Here is an 18,256-nt window from a genome sequence, read left to right as displayed (position 1 = left end):
CGTCGAGAGAGAGAGATATGGAAAATGCGGCCAGTGGGAGAGAGGAGGGGGTAGTGCGCCAGGCCGCCACCAGGCGATCCGTATGTTTTCGAGATTCGAGACTGTTTTACTTTAATAGGACGTATAACTGTACCACGTGACCGCGAGGATGCGCGTTTGTACAATTTACGACAGCTGCGCAGACCCACTGACAAAGGCGGCAATGATTCGAATCGCTGTCGATAATGTCATTTTTGCAGGCAGTTTTTTTTCAGGAAAAATAAGCCGTGTTCTGCAAATTCTCCTGATATAAGGCACTCAAAGTGAAATAGATCAGGCATTTATCGTAATATGATGTATGTAAACGAAAATGCAGAAAACGTGTGTGCGTTAAAATGCGCGCATAACGCCAGAACAATTATCGATATATACAATGTGTTTCCAAGCGACGTGGATATATCGCCGTTGCCCTAGTATCGTTAACAGTAGTATACATATAGCTATGCGTAAGCGCGACGCATCAAAGCTACTAGAGAGAGAGAGAGAGAGAATATAAGTTATATTTACAGTTTTGTTTTGCGCAATGTACCGGTTCACGTTGGATTATATAATAATATTCATAATTTAAAATAGATAACGATTATACGATTAGCTCTATATAGCGCGAAGTTTGTTATCGTTGAATATATCAAGGTATAAATAATCGCGTATTCGAGCAACTTTACATGACCATCGCGTGGACCATCGAACCTCTCGGTAAGTTCACTGACCTCCATAAAGTCGTACCCTTCGTCGCATAAAAGTCAAAATTCAAGCGCCCAAAAATGAGCTCCACTCAAAACCCGGCGAAACTGCATCGCGAGCGGAGCATAATCGAGCGGCAAAGTACAATCGGGACCTCAGAGGCGGATCGTACAGCCACGAGGTCCCGACATCGAATGAGCGCCGCATCATCAAGTAGGATAAAGGTCAGCGCATCTGCGGCTTTTCGCGCCAGAGGCTCCCGAGCGCCGACCAGCGCCGCGTCCAAACAGCAACAGTCACAGGTATGCACAATCCTTACGATACCGGGGGGGGGGGGGGGGTGAAAAAAAAAAAATAAATAAAAAAATGCTTAACTTGATTCTCAGCACCACCAAGCGGCAGCAACGATCCTTCAGCGTCGGGACCGTCTCCGGGTGTACGAGTCCGGCGAGGACGTGACCCCGCGAAGTCTGGTCCATCCGCTGTACCCCAATTTGGAGTACCGTCGGACGGCCTTCGACGCGATCGGTTTGTCTCAATTGCTCGGATCATCTCACGGAGGCAGTGTCTCCCAGATACCGATGCATCAGCAGCCACGACAGAGTCTCGCCACTGTCTCTTCCTTCTCCTCGATCTATAGCGTGGACGAGGTCGAGAGTTTAGCGGGATCGGTAAGAGTCTCGCTCAAAGGATCTACCAAGGACGAGGACGACGCGCCGTCCCAGTTTCATCTGCCGAGGTATACACCATATTCTTCCATCCTGATTGGAAAACTAACACCGATTTTGCGTTCCATTATACAGGCTGGACTCGCGAGAGCGTTACGGTCCGAACGACAAGCTGACGATAACGTTACGCGAGACGGAAACCTTCTTTCTCTTCGATCTGCCGCAGCTGACGGAGGACGCGCGGACGGAAGCAGGTCGAGCCGTCATCGAGGAGAACGAGAGGTACCGACGGATCATGGCTGGGGCCGGACGGAAAACCGTCGACGCCGAGACTCAGACGCCCCAGCTCTACACCAAGACCAGAGGCACCTACGTTGGCAGAGAGGAGCGCAAAAATAAGCCGACTTTCCTCAACAACTGGGTCATGCACGACACCTACAGGGACGAGGGGAAGATCGGCACTGGTGAACCTTACGAGGTATACCTATTTGTAAAGCTTATCTCGCACCGATATCAATATTCCTCGTCTCTCGATTTGTATTTTCCTTATCCCAGAGGGACCGCTTCAAGTTCCCTCAAGCCAAGCCGAACGAACTGCACCTCCAGCCGGAGGATCAGCTGGCCGCTATCGCAGCGACGGACGCCTACGAGGAAGCCACCCGCGTCACTCTGCGAATCCTGGCGAGTAAACGCTACGAAGATGCTCAAAAGCGATTCGCTGGTCTGCTGCGACAGGATCCATGCGACCCGGCTCTCGAACTCGTCTACGCTCTGGAACAGCTCTGGAGCCACGAGAACGAGAGGACCAGACACAGAGCCGTGTCGGCTTTCAGGTGGAACCCGGCGAACGGGAGTCTGTTAGCCGTCGGCTACGGGACCGTCGCTAAATCGGTACGCGAATTTCAATTTATACGGATTTATACGCAAGTTGGGACATCTATTCCGAGCGGATGGTTATTACTACTATCTGCTTTGCTCTCCGATATATCCTAATAAACTTGAGGCTGTTTAAACGAAGGTTACCGCGTTCTGGAACATGCCAAGTTTCTATATTCGTAGCAAACTTGCATAAGCATTGTTAACTTTGCGAACACTGCACACTGATGCACTCGATATAATTAAAATAACGGCCAATTCATTTCCAGTCCAGCCCAGATGAGCCATCGCCAGCCGACGGTTTGGTGCTGCTCTGGTGTGCCAAGAACCCGAGCGAGCCCGACCGCTGCTACGAGTTCGGCAGTCCCGTGAGCGACCTCGACTGGAGCAAGAGCCGACCGAATCTTCTCGCCGTGGGTTTCTACGACGGTATGGTCCGCATCATCGACGTCAGCAAGAAACAGCTGACCGTCGTCAGGCAGTCCCAGAGGGAGAGTTCGCCGTCTTACGAGCCGCATTGGCAGGTGCTCGATCGAAGTATTTTATCTGAACGAGCTGCTGGCGCTAATTATCGGTTTGGTGCGCGCAGGTTCAGTGGTGGCCCGTGTTCGACGATCGGCTGGACACTCGCGAGCAGCTCTACACCAGCAACCAGGACGGCCGGATCAGCTTCTATCCGGGCCAAGAGGCTTTCGCCTCTCGACAGATCTTCAAGCTTCAACTCATCCAGGGTACTGCACACTAATATTATAACGTCGTCTGTATCATCCCTTGATTAAAAATTCGAAATTCCAGGAAGAATACCAGGCGTCCGCCGCGCGAACCACTGTCTGGGACACGACATTCCAATCAGTCGCAGCCCAGGCGCTCTTCTACTCCGTCGTCATCCGGACCAGCCAGGCATCTACCTGGTGGGTACCGAAGAAGGTTGCGTGCTACGCTGCTCCACGGCTCAGCCTCAGCAGTATCTGGACAGCTTCCTGGCTCACGACGGGCCGATATACAGCCTCGAGTTCTCGCCGTTCTGCGGAAAACTTTTGCTCAGCTGTGGCGCCGACTGGACCACCAGGATATGGGCGGAGGGGCTCGACGAGCCGCTGCTGTGCTTCGGCACGAGGATGGCTAGCGTCAGTGCTGCCGCTTGGAGTCCCAGGAACTCGACGATCTTCGCCAGCGCCGTTGGCAACGAGGTACACAGCTCTGTATTCAGTCTACCCAACTATGGTTACGCTGAACGTTGCGATTGGTTTAGATCTGCATATGGGACATCCGACGAAAGACCCACCGACCGGCCTCGGTGACACGAGTCTGCGAAGGTAACGCTAGATTACAATGCCTCGAGTTTACGCGCAGTGGTGAGCAGATAGTCGCTGCCGACGACGAGGGTGTGGTCTACGTCATAGGACTCACGGGGATGCCCCTGCCACCGTTCGATCAGACGCGGACACTCGTAGAAGCTCTGCGCAAGGCTCTGCTCACCAAGCCTGAGATTCTTGCAAGACTTGCCAAGATAGGTCAGCCCTTCGGAGCGGTTGTTTAAAGTCCGTTTCTCGTTTTTTTTTTTTTTTTTTGTTTCACATGTAAATAGATTTTTTACCTGATGCAATAAAATCTTGTTATAACAATCATGCGCCACGGGTGATATTTCATATTAATCGTTTTGCTAAAGACGATTTTGTTAGTCGTTCTTGTATAATTTGTTTATTTGCTTTTAATTCAGACATTTTTACAAATTCTTTAGAATTCGTTTTTCTGTATAAAGATTCATTATTATGTTAGTCTCACAGCAATAATTATTTACAAAGAAGAATCATCACTGCATAAAAATGAATAAGGATGTTATTCATAATTTTCAACGATATAAAGAAATATTTTATGGCAAGAATGTTGATTATGACAGTAGAAGAACTTTTATGACGAATTAACGCGAAAAACAATATCGTATAAACATACAATATATTATGCCTTAATTATTATACAGAGTATTACAAATAACGTTGTCTGCAAAAGTACAAGTTGTTGTATATAGGTAACGTCGTAATTTCATTTTTGTTATGTATATATATAAATTTCTATAGTTTATTTCTTTTACGTACGTCGTATAAATAAATACATAATCTCGCGATAGTACTGTAAGACGATAATCAAGCGGTGAAAACATACGTCAAAGTGGACCCTCGTTTTCTTTGGTTAAACAGTTATGTACGTACGAGAACGCAATACACTTTAAAAGGGCAGTAAAAACGTTAGGCTGTGTGCGTAAGTCTAGCAAGTTTTGTTTTGTCTCTCGTGGGAAAAGAAGCTATAAAATTAGATTAATTAAGATTAATTGTGTGAAACGTTTGTCTCAGCTTGTAGTTATTTTTCCCTTAAGAGTTATACGCATCCTTAATTCATAAGTGATTATCATTATTTTGTTCACTCAACGAACGGACTCTCACTGTAGTAAGCTGCCTCGTGAAAATTGCGATCGCTTTTCGAAAAATACTTTGTAGATTGCAAAAGTTTCATTTTTGAGAAGACTAATTACTCAACAGTGACATATTGACCTGTGACGTTAGCAATTTGATGATATCGCCTTCTTCCTGCAAAGTCTTCGTTCTCTTCATTCAGCTGGGCAGAACACGTCTCTACGCCAGGATGAACTGGCGTTACCACAATCTGCTCATAATCGTACACTTTTCTCCTAAAAAAATAATCGTTTTTTGTTTTTGTTCTTGTTGATACTTCGGTGTGCAATTGAACAACTTAAGACTGATTATTTACCCCATTATCCTGAGAAGTGCATTTTTCAGCCACTCAAAAAATTTGAACTCGGCTGATACCCCAGGTTTAACAGCGGGATTCGCATGACCGATATAACTCCAAACAAGGAAACAAACAATTATATTCGCTAAAGCATATCCCCAGTGAACCAAAAACATTATCAACAGTTTGACCAAGGCCTGTAAAAACACGATTTCGCTATTAAAATAAATACTCGAGTCTTTGTAAGCAGCGAGTATAGAAATTTTTGATATACTAACGCCCAAAAGAGAAAACCATCTATTGCAAAATGGGCTGTACCAATTTCCTAATTTACCATGAATATGGACTTTTCTTTGTACTTCACTCGTAACACTGTTATTGTCTTCTATACTCGGCGACGAATCTACATAACCATTGCTTTCAACGCTTGCGTTCCTCTGCTGAAAAAATAATTAAATTGCTCATTTTCTAATGCAAACTGAATTTTGAAAAATATATGCAAAACAAATATTTACAACTAGATTCTTGTGTCTAGTTCTTTCTGGGAACAGACTATCAAGGTCATTTTCAGTCTCAACCAAGACATTTCTATCCGAAGTGCCGTAATTTCTATCCGCGGATGGGGACTGCGCCGAGAATCTCTGTTCGCGTGAATGCCTCAAGTCGAACGTTTGCGCAAGTGCAAAATATGCATAATCCATACAAGCATATGTCAGCAAGAATGGCATTGTTACGATAGGTGCTAGAGTATTAATTTCTCCGGTGATGATGAACGTTAATGTAACAACAGCCACGACCAACATTGCGTAAATCGGCACCTTGTTGGGACCTCTCTGAAATTACAATGGAAATTATGAAATGGCTTGAATGAAATCGTCTTATGGTTTAAATATGATTTTCTGCTCGTGACGTACGCCTCTTTGTAAGCAGCTTATTCCAGGAATGACGTTCTGACTGGCGATCGATTGTAGAACGCGAGGTGTCCCATACATCGCACCTAAGCAGCTGCTGAATGATGAAACGTAAAGACCAGCAAGCAGGAGAACGGAAAAGGCGGAAACAGTCGAGGCAATCATAAAGTTTGATTGCAGAGTTATTCTCGTGCACGTTGATGCAAGGAATAAGGAGAAGCACAGATACATAATTGTACTGCAAATGGAAAGTCTCGTTTTAAAAATGCTCATGCTTTTATATGTTATATAATCGAAAAATAATGCTTTACCTAAGACCTAATGCAGCCAGAGTACCGTTAGGAATATCGGTCGACGGATGTTTCAAATCACCGCTCATATTGATTCCGGCAAGTACGCCAGTGACAGTAGGAAAGAAAACACCGAAAACGGTGAACCAACTAACGTTCTCTTCATAATCAGGAAAAGTGTTGTTTTTTAAAATTTCAGTCGACCATCCAACAAATCCAGCCGCTAAAATACAATATAAAAAATCATTGCCTTTCAATATTCAAAACCAGCATAATGGTTAATTCTAATTTTACTGAAATATTCAGTACATACTTGGCTCTATGTGCGTAAAACTTCCAACAATAAAATCAAGTCCAGCAAACAATAAAATCAATAAAAGCATAAACTGGAGTTTAATAACCCACTTTACTCCAGCTACATTTATTACAGACAAAAGTATCACTGCAGCACAAGCAAAGCCTCTTTGACCCCAAGCCAATTGAAGGCCAGTAAGACCAACAAGTCCAGCCATGGATTCACCAAAACCTAAAACGTTTAAGGCGCATCCAACTGCCTGTAACAGAACGAAGTTAATGCATAAAGGCTTCGTTGGTTGCAGTTTCAAAATATTTATATGAAAATATTTACCTGTCCAAAACAGTATAATAAACCAATGGATCCTCCAAATCTTGAACCCAACACATGTGATAGTAAAAAATATACTCCTCCACTTTCCACCCTACATCTCTCACAAATTCCAACGGCTGAAAGTACTGACACCAATGCAACACAAACTAGGCAAAAAAAAAAATTAATTTTATTCCTAACAACACATTGAGTAATCTCTCCAAGAATTATTTATTCTCATTACCTGTACAAAATATTATAAATACAGCATTCAATGCACCTGCCTGACCTACGATCCAGCCAGATCTCAAAAAAACTATCACTCCAAAAATATTGATTAGACATGAAGTAAAGACACCATCCCAGGTGCCAAATAAAACTGGCTGGGATATAAAGAAGTTTGATTTCCACCAAGGATCCGAATTCTGTAGACAAATTTTCTCGAATTATGCTTGATAGTAAAAGACCACTAGTTTTATAAAAATGTCAACACTTACAAATTCTTGTGCGAACAATTCATTTGTGCCAGTTTGATACATTTCTGGTCCCAATTCCTCGTGTCCTCTGCTTCCACTCTGAGAGGGTCTTCGATTTTCTGTGCTTCCAAGTCCATATCTAGACCAGTCAACTCCACGGTCATTTCCAATGCCACCATTGGCATTGTTACCACGACTCCTCTCATAGTTAGCCATTTCTTCAAACTTGGTATTTCACAGGCTTAACAGTAAATCATACTGTCTATGTTCTAATATCACTATTTATACTATTTTACTATAATCTCTTGTCATTTTTGTACAAAAACTCCTGAAACACGAAAAATAATGCTGCACTAAACTAAAAGTATATTAAAAGTCTGTTGTCAAAACGGAGTCAAATCTGGTATAGAACTCGCACGACTATCATATGATAGTTTACCGTAACACTTCACATTCACCGAAACCATATTTATTAAAAAAAAAAAAAAAAATCCATAGAACGCGAGAATCGCTACGTTTGACAGTTCACCTGACGCAGGCTAGAAAACTCACCTTTTTCCGAAGTTATAATTTTGCGTCGCCTGCGACTCCACGTCAGCATCAAAGATCAAAGACGAAAAAAGTAAAAGTCCGCTAAACGCTCTAGAGATACTCAGGATCTTGAGCCGATGAATCAATGATAACGCGTCATTTTTACGCGATAACGGTAAAAAGCCGCGGACCTACTGCTATCCGCGTGGGCAGCCATGTTCCACAGAAACATATGGGATCAATTGTGTTATATACATATGTTGGAAGAGCCGGCTGGTGGGGGGGTGCCGTCCGAAAAAATTAATAAGGAGCACCAGCACGTTCACGGCGGCTCACCTACCGTGCCGTGTGTGTGTTGTGGGTTGATAGAATCTTTTGTTTTTCTTCAAGTTTCTTAGATTTTGGTTAGTGTTTGAATTTATATTCGATAATAATATTTGGTGTGAAATAATTAATATGGATTGTCATTTATTTTCGCAGGATATTGTTGGTCTGCTCCACGAATCGAGACAGTGTGGTTATGTGGTAGATTTTGGAGCTTATTATTTCACGTCAGAAAGGAAGAACAATGAATTTATATCAAATAGCTCGTGCTGTCTTGGGTAAACCGAGTTTGTTCGTCGCAGACTTGTCGCTCATAAGATGTCGACACACGAAACATTGGAATCCAAAGTGGAAAAAAGAGAGAAGAGAAAAGGTTATAAAGGTCGACTTGAGCGATTTCGAAGAAAAGCACGACGATAATTCTGAAATAGCAAAAGAACGCAAACGACAAAAGATGAAAGAAAAGGGTATTTATCCCCAGAAACCCTGGCAAGAAAAACCCTTGTATTTGAGTTGCACAGGAAGTATATTTGAGCCTTACGTACCTCCAGAAGGAGATGGAAAATTCTCAGCTATGTCGACAAGTGGTGCAAAACAGAGTATGCAGTTTATACAAAAGAAAACCACATCGTACCGAGCTGTTAAGAAAATTAAAAAGTATGAAGAAGAGTTTAATGTTCATGATTTCACGGATCAAGTAAATGATATCTATAGAAATGCACATGAAGCTTTGGCTAACAAGGAGAAGGACAAACTTACGGACTACGTTACAGAAAAATTGTACCCTGAAATGTTGTACCATTTGGAAAACAAAATTATAAAATGGAAATTCATTGGTTCCTTAGAACCAACAAGAGTAGTTCATGCAAGGTGTACAAATTTGGTCACAAATGATAACCACTTTGCTCAAGTCACAGCTCGACTTCATACTCAGCAGACATTAGCTATTTATGACAGGTTTGGAAGATTGATGAGTGGCTCGGAAATTTTGACGAAAGATGTCTTAGAATATGTTGTACTAGAAAAACATTTAAGTAATCAATATGGCCGATGGCGATTACATGCTAAGATTATACCATCATGGGCACCTGCAAGGCCTGCCATTCCAAAAACTTTTGTCTTGAATAATGAACTGTAATTTTAAAATAAAAAGTCGTTTATTTCGAAAACAAAATAGTTTTATTATAAAGAAATTTCAAATGGTCGCTGTCTCTTATTAAATTGAAGCAGATTTTCCAAAATAATAGTTTTTTTTTTCGTGAACCTACTTTTATGCTCTAATTCTTTATAGCCAACTGTAGATCCAATGTATTGATTGCAGTAATAATGACTTTTAAAATAATATTTTATTATATTAGTTACATACAAGAACCTCATTTGAGAATGCAAATAATTAATTGCTAAAAATGTGTACTTATCGACAAAACTCCTTTTTCATACACACAGGATCACACACATTCAATACATAATTTTGCACAATCTTACATCAAGCTTCACAAGTGAAGAATAATCAAAGCCCTAACATGCTTTCGATTGGAGATAAAGTCAAAGTACAATTGGCTTAAGAGATAGTCAAAATTCATCTAAATTTATGTTAACAATTATCTGTGGTAAGTCTAGTGTTGATTGTTTTTATACAGGCTTAAGCTCCACGCCTCCACTTTTCACCATTACTGAATTTTGTCATTTCTTTGCCACTTACTCCACAAGTACCTATTCCAACTCTACCATTTACATTTTCTGGCGTTGCAAATATACTTTTTTTAATAACTCCTTTTTTTGTAGACTGAAATGAGAATAAGCATAATATAAATTTAAGCATTTAAAAGATACATAGTCATAGAAATCTATAGTGTCTATAGTATCGATATAAGTACCTTGGATGCAAATGAAAGCCATTTGTTCTTTTCTTGTTCTCTTTCTTCTTCCAATTCCTTAAAACGCTGTAACTTCTTCTGTTTCCTTTTCTTTAGATATTCACGTTGTTTAGTTGGATCCATACCTGCTATGGCGGATACTGCCATTTTCCTAAACAAAAATAAAATCTATTATTTTCTAATACAATGTAAGATTTAGGAATTAAAAAAGCTTAGACAAATACAAATAATGAATGGATAAAGGGCTCTTGTTTTTTATGTACAGATTAAGTTCACTGACAATGTCAAGTACAACTTAATTTCTTACTTTTTTCTGCAGCATCAGCACCAAAGGTAAGCAACAGCGTACATCACCAATGGACAGGTAGCCAGTAAATATAATTTCAAATCAAGTCACGCCAATGTCATGGTAGATGGATATAATGATGTTGTTTAGAGGGAACAAGGAAAGGAAAGTTTACGTGTTAGTCATATTGTACTAAGCTTAGTAATACCTTTCTTAAGAAAAAAAAGACGGATACCAACAAAACTAAAAATTATAAACTTAATATAAATAAATAAGTTGTAAGTATATTTGGAAATAAAAAGAAATAGGAGCAATGCTTACTTTGACTTTTGTTCTGCCCAATCGGAGGCTGGTCTTTTTGCAACCGATTTCAACTGACTAAGCATTGTAACATCTTTATTTTTGTATTCATTGAATGTAATATTTACAGATCCATCCTCACCTATAGATTCTATCGTTGCTTCATAAAACCTAAAACCAGAGCAAAACCGTGTTATCAAACATGAAAATATTCATCATATGACAGTTAACAATTATATAAGAACATTTTAAATGACACATAATGAACAGATTATGTGCCTCAAGGAAAATAAAGGTTAATAAGATCAACTCAGACTTACTTTCCATCTTCGCTCCACGGTGCAAGGCACTGATCCCCAACCTTCCATTTGTTAGCCAAAACTGCTAATAGCTCTGGATTTTTTTCCTCTGCCTCAGCTGGCTTTTTCTCCTGCTGTTGTGACTTTATCAGGTCATGCGTCAGTTCAATAACTTCCTCCAAATCAATTTTCAATTTTAACAGTTCCTCATTCTCTGGGTCAGTTGTGAGAGCTGCCTCAACCTATACGTAGAAAACAAAATTGAAAATTTGCAATTAAACGCAATATGGGAAATGAGATTCGCAGAGACGTAGGTATCATACGCATTTGCTTTTTCCCTCATTGCAGACAAAAGAGACGAGGAGTAGGTCAGAGATGAAGAAACGTAAATATGGTATCTTACCTGCTGAAGCTGCAACTTATAATTTTGGAGATCATCCATGTTGGGCGTCTCCAAGACTCGATCGTTTGTTTAGGCTGTAATGCGTATCGAGGATACGCACAAATTCAGGCACAAAGCACGCTTCCGTCAAACGAAAAACGCACGTAAACTTTCGAGACGCCTCCTTGTGATTGAGCAGAACAGAACTAGAGGCAGTATATAATCACGCACACGATAGCAACATCGCTATGTGAACGCCATTTCCCAAGTAAGAGGCGTCGTAAGAGGGCGCTGACAAGATATGTTGATTGTGGTTCGTTTACAATTATCGATATGACAAGAGTGGAGGTAAAGGCGAACCACACACAAAAGTCCACAACCGCGATTTGATAACTCGGTCGGTAACCGAAGTTGTCCTCGCATTGTTACGCGGGGATTTCGAATATTCGAACAATCACTGAGATACTCTCTGATTTAAGAAATGTTTTATCAGGCGTAAATAAAGCGATACAATAATAAAGTTATCACGTGCGGCACAGTAAGTATTTCATCCCTTTCTATAGCGAGTTTTAATAATCTTGCGCACCGTGCACAATTCTCTATTATGTACGCGCACGCGCAGTGCATACTTTCTGTGCTGTGCAGGTCTGAACTTGATTGGTTTACTATACAGCGCAGAACTGTTTGTTGTCAGTTTGTCACATATACTGATTATATATTGTTGAATATAAAAATACATTTCAATTTTTTTGAAACAGACTGTTATATATTAAGAATTATTTTACCTCAATAAGAGCATAACCTATATATTTAGGCTAAGGTAGCGTATATACTACTATATACAATATGTGCATAATGTTTGGTAAGCTGAAACTAAGATTTTCAAAACAATATCAATGTTGCTGAGTTGAAGATAACAAAAGACGCTACAATGGCCCGAAGTAAGCGAAAAAAGTTGGTTACACGAAAAGAAAGTGGTGACGATGACAGTTTTGCGATTCTCAGAGCTCGACGAAGCTCTATGAGGGTTAACTTGAGCTTTGTGTCAAGCTTGTCGGACTCGGGATTATCAAAAAGGACAACTGACGAAAGTCGTGAGACTGCGTCGGAAGAGCCTTTCGTGAGGAACGATGGTATAGTAAGTACAGTCAAAAAGTGTAAATCCAAAAAGATTGTGAACAATGAGTCTCTAACCTCTGCAAGCGATACAAATGTCACAGTAGCCAATGGGGACAGTCATTCATCTAGTACTCAAACAGTAACAGAACAAATTCAAAGCACATCGTTGAATATCATCACAGAAAAAGAACAGCAACTCAACAGAAGCTGTATGCAGTTGAAAGATGCAATAATGAGGAAAACTCAAGCATTTTTTGATAAAGAAAACGAGCTTGCGATAAAAACGTCAGAGGTTTTGGCATCAGGATACGTCAGATCACCTATACACAATATTGGTGAGTTAGATGAAGACTTTGGTAAAAGATCGCCAAGCGTACGTGTGAATCTTAAAAAGAATGAACAAGTTGTTATGTCAGGTGATGGTAAAAGGAGAAATCCTGTACAAATAAGTTCAATGTTTAGTCAAAGCTCTCCTACTAGGGAGCAAAGTATATCTTCAGACATAACAGAAGAAGATGATCAAAGTATAGTAAGTACACCAAAGAAAATAAGGACTGACAGCTCTTCAGGAGGAGACAATTCTTCTATTAGAAATTCTCAAACAATGCTAAGAATACCTGTCACTAGATTATTTGCTGATAATGATCCAAACAATTCGCTGTCCGACGTTAATCCAGTTAATAGAGTAAGCCATAGCAGCCCAATGGAAACTGATGCAAATGCTCAAGAAACAAGTGCAAGTGCTGCTAGTAATATTTCCAGGATATCGAATGATTTGAATTATTCTATAAGCCCCATTTTAAGTCAAGGCAACAGAACATCCAGACTGTCTCTTTCTTTGAAGAAAAAATGTCAAAAAAATGTGAGCCAAGCTTCTACACGATTATCAACCACTACTGTGAACGAAAGTTTTATAAACAAAGGTCCACTTACTTGCTCCTCATTTATTGAAAGACCAAGTAATGTTAACAAGATAAATGAAGAAACAGAAGAAAGTAGGATTGTAAATCTTGCAGAAAAGAGTAATTCAGTTCAAAATTGTAAAACTATAGACTTAGAGGATAATAGTAAGACTATAGAGATTGAAAATTCAACCAATACATCATGTATGGAAATTACAGCTGTTTCATCTAAAATGCCAATTATTCGCAGATCAATTCAACAACAAACTCACAAATCACAAAACACCATTACACATAGCAGTTCAAAAAATTCATCTGTGTCAAGACAACGACTTAATTCATCAACTTTAATTCAGAATACAGAGTCCAATAAAGAAGTGAATGCTTTGGAATCTGTTGAACACACTAATAGTAATAATATGTGCCAGGAGAATTGCAGTACTAATACAGCACGGACCTCTTTGAATGTAAATACTTCACTTGATAGAATCAGCTCAGTAGATCACATTGTGCAAAAAGAAAATAAAACACCAAATAACTTGCAAAAAAATGCTGTAAATTATGAAAATCATACAGACAAAGGAAGTGATACTGCAGCTGTACAATGTCAAAATATTTATTCTGCACGTTCGTCAATGCAAGTAAATACGTCATTAGATTCTGTAAAAAAGTCATCAAACACTAACAATAAAAATCTAGAAATCTGTAATAAATTGCAATCCAGGCAGTCAACAAGCAGCATAGCTACAACGGTTCGATCATCAATGCAAGTTAATACTTCTTTAGACTCAGTCAGAAAATATCCAAGTAAAAAAAATTTAGATTTTAATAAAATGCTCTCTATGGTGCAAGAAACTTCTACTAATGAAAATGAAAGTACAGAAAGTGTTTATACTTCAAAAGAACAATCTTCAGAAAGTGATAGCGATTTAGAAAATGTATCATTGATGGAGAGGATAAGAAACATTTCAGCCACCAAAAAAAATGGAGATCCTAAAATACCAAGCAATAAAGCAAGTACAGCCAACAAATCTAAAGAAACTAAAGATGCATCTTCAATCATTGTAAATAAAAGTACTAATAAAACAAGAAAATCGGCAGCAAATAAAGATACTAGTTATAATGAAGCAGAAAATGAAAATAATAATTCTAGTACAACTAGGAAATCTGTTCGATTAGAAAATAATAGTTCAAAAAGAAAATCTATTGGAGGGCAAAATGTTAGTTCAAATTCTAATGAATCTAGTGTTATTGAAGCTACTCCGTATCCTGTAAGTCGTTCTGTTTTGATGAAAACAATGATAAAAAATAACATTGCTACGAATACTATAGATCCTCGTAGATTTGTAAACTATTCAGATGATGAAAATTCAAATACAGAATTGGAAACCATTAACAGAAACAAATCAAATTCATCTTCAAATAAGTAAGTTACTAATACCATAGTCATTATATAGATATTACAAATTGTCCTATTAATAAATATACTTTATTATTACAGATATACAAGCGTTTATGCCAGAAAAGAAACTTGCACTCCAGATTCAATGGATACAGTTGTATTAGATTCATCAGACGAATCAATGGATGAATCTGATAAAAAGCAAAAACAAAATCTCATTGAAGAATCGCTAAATGATACTAAAGGTAGCAAGAGTGATAAAACGATGAACAAATCGAAAAAAAATAACACCTCTGGAGATGAACAGAGTAACAGCAAGAAAGAAGTCATCAAACGAAAATTATACCCCGTTCGAGAAAATTCGCAATTAGTTTCATTTAGCTCTACTGAAGATTTACAAGATCCTCCTGCAAAAGAAGAATGTCAAGAAATTAAACCAAAGAAAACGCGAAAATTGACACAGAAAAAAAGACAAGAAAAAAAGCAAGTACAAAAAAGTCCAGTTGAAGAAAGTGAAGCTGAAGAAAATAACATTCTTCCAGAAAAAGCGGAGAAAAAGAAAAAGAAACCTAGAAAGATAAAAAGTAAAAAAATTCTAGTGAAAAAAGTCACAAACATGACTTTGTTAGATAACATGATGAACGACGATTCATCGCAGAAAGATGTAGCACCACGTTTAAGCGACAGAAATTCCTTACGAGAATTCGATTTTAAGAAATCGAGAAGTCATAGAAAAGAAAGTACCAGCAGGGGGCCTAAAATCAATATTGTGGTTACTGGACTATCTAAAGAGTGTGTAAATCATTTAAAAATTAATATGCGATACGAACATATTTATTTTTTGTTTTTCTAACATCAACTCTCATTTCAGGGACAAAGATTTAATAAAGTCTGTAATTAAGACTTTAGGATCAGCCGTTTTAGAAGAAAACGTAACTCCTCGAACCACTCACGTCATAAGCCCAGGAGTCCGTACAGTGAACCTACTAAAAGGAATAATACGAGGCTGTTGGATGGTGAGCTTAGAGTGGGCCCTCAAATCACTTGAAAGTCAAAAATGGCTGGATCCTAGCCCTTTTGAGTTGAGTCATTTCTCTAAAGCAGTGCAGGTATGCTTAAAAAAAAAAGATTTAAAATCCGAATTTTTAATTATTATCAATAAATTATTGAAGAATATGTACAATTTATAGGAAAATCGTCGAGATCGACAACTGTTTGGAAAAGCGTATGTGCCAGAGTTATTTGTCACGTGTGGTTTTATTTACGTTGAAAATGGCACGTCACCACCAAAGTCAACTTTGAAGGAATTGATCAAAACGGCTGGTGGAAGAATAACGGATGATCCTGGCCGAGCAGAAATCATAATTGGTTCAGATGGCTTGAAGGAAATTTGGGTATTAGATTCCATTACTACAAATGAAGTTCAATCTATTGATGAGTACAAACGCAATTAAACAAATTAAATAATTCGTTACATAAAAAATATGATCCATACGGAAGGAAATGTTCAAATCGTGTTGAACAAATTATTATATTTATTTCAAAATATAGATGCATCATGAAATTGATAATTCATGATAACAATAACATAAAATATTGAGAATTGCAAGGAAAGAAGTACAAATTGTAAATAATATTAGACAAATAGTTAAAAAAATATACATATAACATAATTTATTAGACAATAATAAACTTTAGACTGTATTAGATATTAATCATGTATATTTTTGCGATTTTTTTAAAGAGCTTTCATCTTGTGAGTATTATCGTTTATTTCAATTAGTGTTTCTTTATAATAGTTTATCGTTTATTTCGAGTGCGTTTATATTGAATGACTATGAACTTTTGAATGTGTATTTATATTATTGTAACGATTATGTCCAGAAAGAAAAATCGTAAAAATATAGCCTATTTACAAATTAGGAGTCGTGTATTGAGTCTGGATTAGCGATAGAAATGAATATATATTTTGTGAATATTGTTCTGTTTATTCTGTATTACGTTTTATAAATATAATTAGATTATATTTATGATATAGAACAGGCCTTTGGTGCCACTGTTGTTGATGCTTTAAAGTTTATACTACATTATTAGTAAAACAAAGCGTATGGAAAATAATTTTTCTTATCTAAGTTAGGTAATTTTTTTTGCAAAAAAGGCTCAACTATTTCGGTTGTACATTGTATACACGTTAATATAAGATTAATCATATTATTTATTGTTTAGCTTAGTAAGAAGAAAGGAAATAGATATTTATTGAGTGTACAAAGTTCTTACAATAAATTATTTATTGTAAACAGATAAAACTGGCATTGATAAACTTCGCATATATGAACCAATCCAATTTATGAATACTCGATGATTTCCGAGCTGAGCTACTACTAGACTAGCGCCTCCGTGATGTAAAAGAAGTGATGGAATCAATATTTTTACATGCGCATACATTATCTCACATAGCATAGAATGCTAGTGGCTAAGCGGAACGAGAGCAGCAACCTCGTTGGTAAAAAAATCGAAAACGCGCGCAGACTTTCGGCAACAAAGCGAAAAAGGAAAGGAAACATAATAAGGAGAGAAAGTGCGCGCGAGACGTGCGTGTTCGTAAATATCGCAAAAGATCTTCATTCCTGGAGCGTGACGATTCGTGATTCATTATATCGTGTCTTGTACATTAGTTGCCGTACGATAGGAGGTAAACGACGTGATTCTCGCAGCTTTATATACATTGTACATGTCGAGTAATTGTTGAGTTTTCCGGCGAAGCGAAAATCGCTGCGCGAAAGTCCGGTTAACGAGCCCCCGCTATTGTACTGTACGTGAAATGTCGACTATACGTATTATAATGTGCTTAATGTACGTACACGGCTATTATCGCAACGTTGCATCGCGGCGAGACTGAAGCGCATTAAGGGATCAATGCGGAAGTCGTGTTTCAATACTATTCGCTCCTAACTGTTCGGTCATAGTTCTGTCGAGCGATGTATTTACAGCTTTCCATTAATTAGGAGGAAGAAGAAGATTCTAGTAATGACTCTATTCGGCACCTATATCTCGAAATATTGAAGCTTATCGCGCCGTATGCTTTCGTTTTCGCATAAATAATTCTCGAGCTGTTTAAAACAATAATCCGACACTCATTGACAGAGAATAGGGCAGTCAAAGTAACTTTAGTTCGCGTTAGCTTCGTTCATTATTCATCCGGAGAGTAAGGAGAATCGATGCGAGTTTCTTAACATTCGAAAAGTTGTAAACACCAGGAATGCAATAATAGTTTTCCGCGCATTTACTGAAACGACCTGACTTTTCACTTTTTTTACCAGCTAAATATCTTGCGATAAAAAAAAATTAAGTATTTTTTTTTTTTTTTGTAGAATCAGCTGTCCGTATCGCGAGCACATTTGAAAACAACGTCCGATATCTGTGTAATTGTGTCGTATTATACACGCACGATACGCGCGAATCTTTAAACAGATAAGTATTTGCGTCTGCGTTGTCGAGTTCCTTGTTGATACTTTTTCACCAGGGAACAGATTCG

General features: G+C 38.6%; 5 protein-coding genes across 7 annotated transcripts; 3 read left to right on the top strand and 2 right to left on the bottom strand.

Annotated features, from left to right (window-relative positions):
* Positions 1-86: 86 nt before the first annotated feature.
* LOC100116326 (WD repeat-containing protein 78-like) lies at positions 87-3,895 on the top strand. The gene is made up of 9 exons (XM_008211169.3): positions 87-735; positions 795-1,025; positions 1,110-1,462; positions 1,527-1,869; positions 1,947-2,282; positions 2,537-2,791; positions 2,857-2,998; positions 3,063-3,457; positions 3,520-3,895. The coding sequence occupies exons 2-9, from the start codon at positions 804-806 to the stop codon at positions 3,805-3,807; spliced, it is 2,334 nt and encodes a 777-aa protein (XP_008209391.1). The 5' UTR covers positions 87-735; positions 795-803; the 3' UTR covers positions 3,808-3,895.
* Positions 3,896-3,940: 45 nt separating this feature from the next.
* Positions 3,941-8,061, bottom strand: LOC100116288 (solute carrier family 12 member 8). Of its 2 annotated transcripts, none has more exons than XM_001600771.6 (11): positions 7,852-8,061; positions 7,321-7,627; positions 7,068-7,248; positions 6,845-6,990; positions 6,530-6,770; positions 6,238-6,439; positions 5,930-6,164; positions 5,531-5,848; positions 5,294-5,455; positions 5,034-5,212; positions 3,941-4,953 (listed from the first exon to the last, which is right to left on the bottom strand). In XM_001600771.6, exons 2-11 carry the CDS (start codon positions 7,513-7,515, stop codon positions 4,794-4,796), a joined length of 2,019 nt encoding a protein of 672 aa, XP_001600821.1. In that variant the 5' UTR covers positions 7,516-7,627; positions 7,852-8,061; the 3' UTR covers positions 3,941-4,793. The 2 variants fall into 2 exon arrangements, with proteins under 2 accessions (XP_001600821.1, XP_008209388.1); XM_008211166.4 differs by having other exon boundaries at positions 5,294-5,452; positions 7,852-8,054.
* Positions 8,002-9,328, top strand: LOC100679739 (probable 39S ribosomal protein L45, mitochondrial). The gene is made up of 2 exons (XM_003427150.5): positions 8,002-8,234; positions 8,311-9,328. The coding sequence occupies exon 2, from the start codon at positions 8,399-8,401 to the stop codon at positions 9,290-9,292; it is 894 nt and encodes a 297-aa protein (XP_003427198.1). The 5' UTR covers positions 8,002-8,234; positions 8,311-8,398; the 3' UTR covers positions 9,293-9,328.
* On the bottom strand, positions 9,315-11,589 carry LOC100116215 (survival of motor neuron-related-splicing factor 30). 2 transcript variants are annotated; one of them, XM_008211168.4, is made up of 6 exons: positions 11,320-11,589; positions 10,938-11,158; positions 10,639-10,788; positions 10,339-10,344; positions 10,032-10,182; positions 9,315-9,940 (listed from the first exon to the last, which is right to left on the bottom strand). In XM_008211168.4, the coding sequence occupies exons 1-6, from the start codon at positions 11,356-11,358 to the stop codon at positions 9,797-9,799; spliced, it is 711 nt and encodes a 236-aa protein (XP_008209390.1). In that variant the 5' UTR covers positions 11,359-11,589; the 3' UTR covers positions 9,315-9,796. The 2 variants fall into 2 exon arrangements, with proteins under 2 accessions (XP_008209390.1, XP_001600754.1); XM_001600704.6 differs by lacking the exon at positions 10,339-10,344.
* Positions 11,590-11,925: 336 nt separating this feature from the next.
* LOC100679015 (uncharacterized protein DDB_G0283357) lies at positions 11,926-17,022 on the top strand. Its single transcript, XM_003427140.5, has 4 exons — positions 11,926-14,745; positions 14,821-15,513; positions 15,593-15,830; positions 15,912-17,022. The coding sequence occupies exons 1-4, from the start codon at positions 12,230-12,232 to the stop codon at positions 16,173-16,175; spliced, it is 3,711 nt and encodes a 1,236-aa protein (XP_003427188.3). The 5' UTR covers positions 11,926-12,229; the 3' UTR covers positions 16,176-17,022.
* Positions 17,023-18,256: the final 1,234 nt, after the last annotated feature.

Source organism: Nasonia vitripennis, chromosome 2 (assembly GCF_009193385.2).
Source record: "Nasonia vitripennis strain AsymCx chromosome 2, Nvit_psr_1.1, whole genome shotgun sequence".
Taxonomy (NCBI): Eukaryota; Metazoa; Arthropoda; class Insecta; order Hymenoptera; family Pteromalidae; genus Nasonia; species Nasonia vitripennis.
The sequence above is the reverse complement of the archived record's forward strand: the minus strand, read 5'-3'. Positions and strand labels throughout refer to the sequence as shown.

Coding starts and splice junctions, on each gene's coding strand:
- LOC100679015 (XM_003427140.5), top strand. CDS start 12,230: ATGGCCCGAAGTAAGCGAAAAAAGTTGGTTACACGAAAAGAAAGTGGT. Junction 15,514..15,592: donor GTTACTGGACTATCTAAAGA/GTGTGTAAATCA, acceptor CTCTCATTTCAG/GGACAAAGATTTAATAAAGT. Junction 15,831..15,911: donor ATTTCTCTAAAGCAGTGCAG/GTATGCTTAAAA, acceptor TACAATTTATAG/GAAAATCGTCGAGATCGACA.
- LOC100116326 (XM_008211169.3), top strand. CDS start 804: ATGAGCTCCACTCAAAACCCGGCGAAACTGCATCGCGAGCGGAGCATA. Junction 1,026..1,109: donor CCAAACAGCAACAGTCACAG/GTATGCACAATC, acceptor CTTGATTCTCAG/CACCACCAAGCGGCAGCAAC. Junction 2,283..2,536: donor ACGGGACCGTCGCTAAATCG/GTACGCGAATTT, acceptor ATTCATTTCCAG/TCCAGCCCAGATGAGCCATC.
- LOC100679739 (XM_003427150.5), top strand. CDS start 8,399: ATGAATTTATATCAAATAGCTCGTGCTGTCTTGGGTAAACCGAGTTTG.
- LOC100116288 (XM_001600771.6), bottom strand. CDS start 7,515: ATGGCTAACTATGAGAGGAGTCGTGGTAACAATGCCAATGGTGGCATT. Junction 5,213..5,293: donor GATGGTTTTCTCTTTTGGGC/GTTAGTATATCA, acceptor GTGTTTTTACAG/GCCTTGGTCAAACTGTTGAT. Junction 4,954..5,033: donor GCACTTCTCAGGATAATGGG/GTAAATAATCAG, acceptor TTATTTTTTTAG/GAGAAAAGTGTACGATTATG.
- LOC100116215 (XM_008211168.4), bottom strand. CDS start 11,358: ATGGATGATCTCCAAAATTATAAGTTGCAGCTTCAGCAG. Junction 11,159..11,319: donor ATAAGTTGCAGCTTCAGCAG/GTAAGATACCAT, acceptor TTCTACGTATAG/GTTGAGGCAGCTCTCACAAC. Junction 10,789..10,937: donor CCGTGGAGCGAAGATGGAAA/GTAAGTCTGAGT, acceptor CTCTGGTTTTAG/GTTTTATGAAGCAACGATAG.